The sequence below is a fragment of the Egretta garzetta genome, unplaced genomic scaffold (genome assembly GCF_000687185.1).
Source record: "Egretta garzetta isolate BGI_Z169 unplaced genomic scaffold, ASM68718v1 scaffold334, whole genome shotgun sequence".
Taxonomy (NCBI): domain Eukaryota; kingdom Metazoa; phylum Chordata; class Aves; order Pelecaniformes; family Ardeidae; genus Egretta; species Egretta garzetta.
Window position 1 is genome coordinate 1,108,372 of NW_009259431.1, and position 8,698 is coordinate 1,117,069.

At 38.7% G+C, this 8,698-nt stretch overlaps 2 protein-coding genes across 12 annotated transcripts in view; both read left to right on the plus strand.

Annotated features, from left to right (window-relative positions):
* Positions 1–6: 6 nt before the first annotated feature.
* The window catches only part of LOC104124731 (cytochrome c oxidase assembly factor 8), a 39,488-nt gene continuing 30,796 nt past the window's right edge, over positions 7–8,698 (plus strand). For 4 of the 11 annotated variants that reach the window (XR_004841756.1, XR_004841758.1, XR_004841760.1 and 1 more), the window contains exons 1-5: positions 7–864; positions 1,965–2,028; positions 4,056–4,146; positions 6,802–7,379; positions 8,456–8,621. Coding sequence is in view for 5 of the 11 variants with exons in the window: in XM_035892650.1 (XP_035748543.1) it covers positions 610–864; positions 1,965–2,028; positions 4,056–4,146; positions 6,802–6,910 (519 nt within the window). In the remaining 6 variants the exon portion in view is untranslated. Of the gene's footprint in view, positions 865–1,964; positions 2,029–4,055; positions 4,147–6,550; positions 8,416–8,438; positions 8,622–8,698 lie in introns of those variants that run through there. The other 7 variants (XM_035892652.1, XM_035892651.1, XR_004841761.1 and 4 more) reach the window with 6 other exon arrangements.
* KLC1 (kinesin light chain 1) overlaps positions 6,882–8,698 on the plus strand; it is a gene marked incomplete at its 3' end in the record, with an annotated part of 45,223 nt that continues 43,406 nt past the window's right edge. The window contains exon 1 of the mRNA XM_009637109.2: positions 6,882–6,939. The remainder of the gene's footprint in view (positions 6,940–8,698) is intronic.

The following is an 8,698-nucleotide window of genomic DNA, read 5'->3' on the forward strand; positions in this document are numbered from 1 at the left end:
CCCCGGCGGTGACCTCAGCGCCGCTGGGCGGGCGCGCCCCGATGGAAACCTGCGTTTCCCGCGGCCCCTCGTTGTTTGTTTATTTCCCAACGCCCCCGGGGTTTGTAAATACCAGGCGGGGCTTCCCGCGCTGCGCGGGCGGGGCGCCGGGGAAGTAAGGCAAGGCAAAGCAAAGCAAAGCCAAGCCAAAATACAGCGCTTTTGCAGACGGAGCGGTAACTCACGGGCTGTTAGAGCCGGTTCTTCCTAAACCCGGCCTGGAAAGCTGTGCGCTTGACCGTGTTCATAAGGATGCACGAAGAAAGCAGCGCTTAGGGAGACTTACATCCTTGCTAGCTCTTGCCATCAAATATTTTAACGAAGTGGTATATCGGTGATGACCACAAATGAAAAAAAGAAAAAAAGTTGCTTAAAAAAACCCAAATAACGATTCATGTCTGTTGGGAAAGACTCAAGGATATCTTCTCTGTAGTGCGTTTCTAATTAAAATAAGTTTTATATGTATTGCATTGTTTTCGGTCAGGGTAAATGAACGTGCATAATCTCTGAACTTGTTAGGCTTGTATGTTTTAAGGTTGTGTGGAGTTTGGGAATTTACTTCAGATTGGAATGTTCTTCAAAAACTCTGCTGAAGTGGTCATAATGAATTCTGCCTGTATTTTCAAGGGCCTGGGCTTCAGCCCCCCCGCACACTCCCGTAACGACTGGATCGGGCCCCCCGACAAGCACTCCAACCTGCGGCCGGTCATCTTCTACGTGCCCCCTGAGGAGTCGCCCCTGGAGCGGCGGCTGCGGGAGGCGCGGCAGGAGGCCCAGGCCTGCGACCAGCGCTTCTGGGCACGGCACAACCGCGCCTTCTGCCAGGTGAGCCTGCCGTGATGCCCGGCGCCACTCAGCTCTTGCCCACCCACCCCAAATCCAGGGGTTTGGTCTCCATGAGGTAGAGTCTGGTTCTGCCCACCGTTACAGGCTGGTAGTTGATACCATTTGTTTTAATGCACATGGTGTCTTCATGGAAATTACTTTTTTGTCATTCATCTCTTCAAAGTGACATACAAAACTAAAGACCCTGTGTATTTTATCACTGTTTAGTGGCATATAACGATACTTGCCTTTTTCCTGTCTTGCACTGAAAATATAAAGTTGCAGCAACCCTACTTGCAAGATCTCTCTGTGACGAGAGCGGCTGTTAAAAATGATTCTGCAGCTCTTCCTGCTCTGTTGTAAGTGAGAGAATTCGCGTATAATCACCAAGGGTGAATGAGGGACATGCCCTGTTTCACTGGCAGTCTATTCCAACAAGGCTGAAAGTCAGAACTTTTCAGTCATGGTCTGTCTGTTTTCCTGATTGCTGTGTTGGCTAGGAGACACTGAATTTTGTTGGAAGAATGGTAACAGTTCAGTCATTCACCATCACTTGTGATGATCTTTGATCATCATATCCTTCCAAAACTTGCAAAGACATCAGAGAAAAAACAAAGCTTGTTTTTTAATTCCATAGAACTGCTGCTTAAATTTGAAAAAACTTACGTACAAATAATTATTCTGTTTCTACCAAAGTAACTTCAATTTTCTTAAGGCTGCATGTTTTTCTCTATGCTCAAATTCTCAGTTATACAGTACAGCAAATCTTCACAGTTTGTCTTATAAACTTCAGGTTTGGATCCTGTCAGACAGTGCTGAAACTTAGCTGTAATTTTACTCCACAAATAAGTTGCGTATGTTTCAGTAGAAACCTTGCACGAATTACTTCATGCGGGCAGGTTGCAGGACCTAAGTGACAAAGCTACCGGTATAACTAACTCACTGGATTCAGGAAAATGTTTTGTTGACATTTCCCAGTAGAATGAGTATTGCTTGTTCCTTCAGAGGGTATTAAACACTACACTGCTATGTGATTAAAAACAATGGTTAATTTCAAGGACTGAGTACATCAGATTCTAATGTGGAAAAACATGTTTTAGGAAAAAGAAGAATTTATTTATTCGAGACTGAAAGCCAAGGGTCTGGAAATGAGAGATGAAACAGGTTAGTGAGATCTTTGTTTATAGTTTAGGATGCATTCTGAATCCTGTTTGAATTTTGTTAGTTTATGCTCTTTCTTTTCTGTCACAAGTAAATCTCGAGGGTAGGATTTAGAAGCGTTTTCAGGAGCATGATAAAAAAAGAGGGGAGGAGCTCTTCAGAGATGTGCATGTGGGGGTCAGATCACCTGTTGCACTGTTCTTCCCCTAATTCCTTCCCTGCAGCTGGAGGGAATGTGCTGAAATCCTAGCCAAGTAATCTAATCATGCTGTAGTCTTAAGGAGGAGGGGGCTTCTTCCTTTTACACCTCCTAACCCAGCGAGCTAGCTGAGCTCAACATATAGAGCATTTGCCTCAAGTTCATGTTACGGTTGGGTGGATACATTCACGCTCTTTGGCTTCAGGTCCATAGCGTATACAATGAATACAGTATTTTTCCTTGAGGGAGAATAAGACGGCTTCTGAGGAGACAGCAGCTGTTATCTGCCTGTCTTTGCCTGAGCACAGTTGCTGTAAACTAGTTTGCCTCTAATTCATTATGTGAAACTGAAAACAAGATGCCTTCATAATAACAGTGAATTGGCCATTGTAGTACGAGGTTGAACATTTTGTTCGTAGAATAATGATCTGTTTGAGTTCAGTAAAGCGTCCGCTCTGATGTTCTGTATATCACAGATGATTATTTTTCTTCTTTGTATCCTGGTGATCAGTGTGTGGTTGAGAAATTATTTTAATTAAGTTCTGTGTTGTTTAGAAAATGCTTCTTTTATACTGGCATTTTGGGTTTGTTTTGGTTGTTTTGTTTTGTTTTCACACCCTAGAAATAAAAAACAGTAAGCATGTACAACCCTTAGAAATAAATTTGTATTGGCTGCATGTGTTGATTAACTCTGTTCTATAATACAGCTGTGTGTGTATATAAAAATAAGAGTAATAACAATATACATGAGCAGTTGGAATAAACCTTATTTTCTTATATAAGTGAATCTATGATCAGTTCTGCTGCTACCAGTAGGAAGAAGCAAATTAACTACAGGTGTTAAGTAGGGAGCTTTCAAGTAGTCTTAGAGTAAATTTATTCCATAGTATGTTAAGCCATTGTAATACATTAGATTTGTAAATAACGACAAGTAGAACTGATCAGTAATTTACATTTCTGTGATCAGTCTCAGGAGCTTTAAAATACGTTTTGGAACAGTAACAAGTTGAATATCACAGATCCATCTCCCTCATCATATCTGTGTCCCCTGGGACATTCAAATTTGACCCTCATTTTAGAAACATTGGAAGTGCCAGAAAGTTTGTATAGAAATTATCTGGTAGAGTTTAGAATATTTGCTGGTTCTCAGGATTCTACAGCTGTGCTGTAGCCACAGGTTTTCCTTTCTTGTTCTGTGGAGAGAATCCATCTCCTCTTACGTTCTGCTTATAAGAGGGGCGTATTCAAAGTCATGTTTTGTACTTGCTTCTTCACAAAATGGTTGTCTAGTATATCATTAATCTGACGTCTCAGAACATACACTCTTTGATATAAGTTACTTGTAATTTATCAGCAGCAACTGAAAAATATTTACATCTGAAAATACAATGTCAATCCTGGATAGTGTTCTTTCTATATTTATTGAATTGCTTTAGGGGAGAAATTTAAGTTACTAAGTGCTCTTACTGATGCTGTTTAGGCTTCAGGCCCATGAGCAATTAATTTCACTCAAAGGATAGATACTCCTAGATCTATGAACTTTTTCATAGGGGTCCACTAGTTCCCTAAATAATTTAAGACCTGATAAACAAAATCACTTTCACAAGTAATAAGGGCATAGGAGTTATGCCAGCTTGAAGATGATCAGTATTTTTCATCTGCTCTCTAGATAAGTTTTTAAAAAGTTGGAAGATAAAAGCATGTTAACTTGGTCAGGGTTACACAGGAAGTTTGTAGGAGCAAGGAGTCAGACCTAGCTCTCCTGCATCTGAAACCAGTGTTTTAATCCAAAGAATTATCTTGACATTGTTATGCCAAAACTTATTTTCAGGTCAAAAAGCAACACTGAATGCAGAAGAAATGGCTGACTTTTACAAGGACTTTCTAAGTAAAAATTTTAGAAAGCATATGCAGTACAACAGGTATGTGGAAGGTATTTATGTTTGCTATTATACGTTACTGTTCTAAGTGAAAGGCATAGGATCAGATTTAAAACTTGAACTTTTTTTCTGTAAGTGGTAAAACAGCACCTAAAACTATCATTTTAGAAAACTTTTTTAAATGCTATTATTAGCATTTGACAGAAACTTGCATTATCATTTGAGTTCTACTGCTTATTGTTCATTTAGTGGAGAGATGAATCTCATGTCTGAGATTGAGAGACAAGATCAGGCACTCAGTTTTTTCTCTTATGGCAAGGGTCTTTTCATGCTGCTAATTGAAACTGATAAACATGAATAAAACAGTTGAAATTTCTAAACAGATTCTAGTTGACTGTTAAACAAGGACTAGTAAATGTGATTAATCTCAAAGGAAAATTGTTTAATGAGAATAATATTTAGTATTCTTGGGTTTATTATTTTGCAAGCATGTAGTAAAAATGAAAGTGATTAGCCTTGAGTTTGAGGGGTTTTTGTGTGGCAAAGCATTCTTAAAATGATCACCTGAACTCATCCTGTGTAGAGCCACAGCTACAACTGGGTAAGCCCACACCACCGTGCCTCATCACAACATCTACTGCATTGTTTCAGTGTTACTGTTTGTACAGCAACTTGATAAACTGGATTGGGGATCTGAAACAACTGAAAAATTACTTGCAAACACACATTACCCTGCAAGTAGCTGTGCACACTTGCGAGAGGGCTCAAAATTAGGAAGGAGTGGGAAGCTGGTGGAGGATTGTACTTAATCCAGTTACAGTAGCACTGTCCACTGAATATGAAAGAACTTTGGTTTCTTCTCTGTATTGGATTGAAAGATAATTGGGCTCAAAGGTATGAAGCGTTACTGGGTTCCTAATGGTGTAATGCTCGTGAGAATTCTACCATCGCTATAACTGATTTATAACAAATTGTGGTTTAGGGTTCTTTGTGCATATCCTGTAACATATGATACTGTAAGAACAGTTTTACTGCAACAGATATTTAAACATGCACATCTTGTCTTGCCCATGAGGGGGGGCAAGAGGGGAGCTCACCAAAAAGCTAAGCAACAGTATGAAAAGATGGAAAGTAAAAAATTCTTTTTAGTAAGAGGATTGTTGTTCAAATTGCCTATAACTGATGAGTGAGAAAAATAGTTTATCTTAGAACTGGTCACCAGATGCCATTGTTGTTGTGACCTCGGGATAGCGTCTCATCTTTATGGTAAGAGAATTCAGGCTTTGTGCCTAAACATGACCTTCCTTGTTGCTGCCTTGTAAAATCAGGTAGTGTAAGCTACATCATTGCAGTTTCAAAGTGGAACTGCGTAGCTCTGACAGCAGTGGAGCTTTTTACAGGCATTCTGATTTTGAGGGGTCATATTTATAAAGATCTGTTTATGCATTCAGCTGTATGTTCTTTTGTAGTGTTGCCAGCTGGCCTGAAAACTGTGGCCACTGAAGTGTTGCAACTTCTAAAATTTAGTTAAAGTTGAAGTGATGACTGTGCATAGACACCATGAATATTTAGTTCAGGGTACTTAGACTGGAAATACAGTCTAGTTTAGGAAAAAAATAGTATAGGAAATGAGACATGACAGGGGAAAAGAAACAGTTGCAATGTTAGCATGATATTTTGATTTAACGTGACATTTGTGGGGGTAGCTCAGTGCTGCTTGTCAGCATGATTTTGGCTACTACCCTTACTGAGAGGTTAGTAGCTCAGGTTTATGTTAGATCTGTACATGCAAGGTTTCCCACGGAGATCTTAAGAGAAGACCTAATTCCCAGTGTTCAATATTCCCTGCTAGTTCTACAATAAGCATATTCTAGTGCTTCTTGTGCAGCATTTTACAAAATGGGGAGTGACCCTTGTTGGAAACTAGAAAGAAATTACAAAATTAGTTTGTAACGGGCAAGAATTTGAAGCAAGCTCTCAGAGGTTGATACAGACTATCTTACCTATATCTTGAATTGGCTCCAGAATTCATGCGTGCTGCATAAAAACTGTTTAAAGGTACAAACACTTGTTAAAGGCATCATCTTTAAAGGGTACTGTATTAGTGTACAAACACTTGGAAATATTAAAGGCATCATCTTTAAAGGGTACTGTATTAGAAAAGTAATGTTTCCTGTATTGGGTTATGTAATTAGTCTTTGAAGTGTCATTTTATTTTATTTTTCCCCCTTTATAGGGGACCAACTATGTCCTTTCCAACACACGCATTTTTATACATGCACAAACAAATCTTACCCATAGCACAGCACTGGCAGGAAGTTCTTCTAGATAGCTTGATGATCAGCTTTACTTCTGAAACATGAGATATGGTTACGATTATTCTGTCTTACCTGATTCCAAATACAAATACATAACACTACCCATCCCTTCACTTTTTTTTTTGCAGTTGAGCTCTCAATGGCTATAGCCCTGTAGCCTACATGTAATCTATTCATGGATGTTGATGTTCACATAGACGTTTCCATTGGTTATTTTAACTCTATAATTAGGCAGGAAAAGTGTTGCCACAAAGAAAGGAAAAGCATGTTGTCACTGAACTGTCATTTGTCAATGCCGAAGGATATTTTAATATAATAGTGTACCTTTCTCCTGTTCTTGTTCTGTGTGCTGATGATTTTCCTGGCTTTGGAATCCTAGAGATTGGTATAAACGTAACTTTACTATCACATTCCTCATGGGACAAGTAGCACTGGCGAGAGGTCTGAGGTGGCTTCGTTGGAAAAAGAAAAGCGTTGGAAATGAGTGATCACAGCTCCATGAAGAATGCAATGCTAGGTAGGCCTGCTATAAACTTGTTGTTTATAATGATGTTCAGAATCTGAATGACTGATGTAACAATTGCTTGAATCTTTGTTAAACTGTGTAAATAAAAGTAGCCATTGGTCCTAATTTCTAGTCACTATGTAGATTTCCTTTATCTTTTATTCCAAGAATATCCAAAATATTTCCCAACCAAAACACAACTGAGAAAACTACTAAAAGCTGTTCCTTTTTTATGTTAAATGGGAGGTATCACAACTGTCACGTTTTTACCACAGAGTCATAGCTCCTAACGTGATTCTGTATGCTGTACCTGAACTCCGGTCAGAGAATGGTGTCTCCACCAAGCATATTAGTATCTAAAGACAAAAATGCCTCATTTTGTGGCAGTTGTCTGTCTGGGTCAGTAGCTATCCGCAAGTAATACAGCATGGCTGAAGGAACAAGTGTGATTCGTGAGTATAGATATGATCAATTTAGAATAATCGTCTTTTCAGTGTGATTATTTCCTATTTTAATAAAGATTTAAGATAAGATTTCCTATAAATTACTAATGCAATAGTATCTTCTTGGATAATTTTGTTTTAATTAGAAGAAATGTGGCCCCCTTGCACAAGAGTTCCTTTAACCTATGATTGGTAAAGATTTTAGTTGCTGAGCAATAAAACAAATGCATTGCCAGTCACTTAATCGTAGAAAAAGAAACTGATACTTGCTTTTATGGAGGAGAACATTAGTACTAATACACACTGCTTTCTACTAGTTCATTTCTTTCAAAAAATGTACAGTTCTCACCAGTTTCACTGAGGCATTGGGAAGCACTCGCCTGAGGGGGATTTTTCTGGCCTCAGAGTATGTAACATCAATCGGAAGGAGGTTGGTTTAAATGAAGTCTTAAAATGTTACGCCATGTATCTGTAGTCTAAAAGAAGGTCCATTCCTCAGAATGTTCTCCCTGTCCATTTATACAGTTAAATGATTTTTTTGATACAGTACCTACTAAGAGGATTCTGTTAAAAAGAATGTATGTTGTCAAATGAAGCATTGTTTTCCCAAAGCTATGCTGTAGGGAAGGTTCTGCTTTTGGAAATGTCAGCTCAGTAGCCATTGACCTGTTTTTCATATCTGAACATGACCTGATGTATTCACAGGCTTTTTCAGCTGGAGCAGAAAGAGCTTTGTCAGTATCAACTGTAATAATTCCTTTGCAAGATGAAATAAATATTAATGATATAGTAGCGGATCACACTGTTTCATACAGTGATGGTATTATTGGGGCTAAAATGGTCACTGAATTGTGGTTTTAACTGTTGTGTTATTGCTAAATGAAAACAGTCATCATAGTGTTTGCTGAGGTGATAACCACTTCTAGGAAAATATTATTTGTGAATGTTACTTACTGCATCACTACTGTAAAAGGTATATATATATTAAAAAATTACAAGATGCCATGTTTCTTTAGGAAAATAAATTTTTGAAATAGACTACTGTGGGTATGTAATGTAATTCTTCAGGGCTTTTTATCTTACAGTGTATAAGCTTTGACCACAATGCATACACACTTCAATAAATAGTTCCAATGTAAAAGAATGCTTGGATAATATAAGAAAATACCCCTGAAAGGCAGAGACCAGAACCCCAATGGACTGGTGGTTGATAGCCATATGTTCTGACAGCCTCTGCAAAAGATCCCTAAGGTAATTTCACATACACTTGAAGTGGGTAGAGGTCAATCAAAAGATGCATTTTCATCTTCTGAGCTGCCCACTTTCAT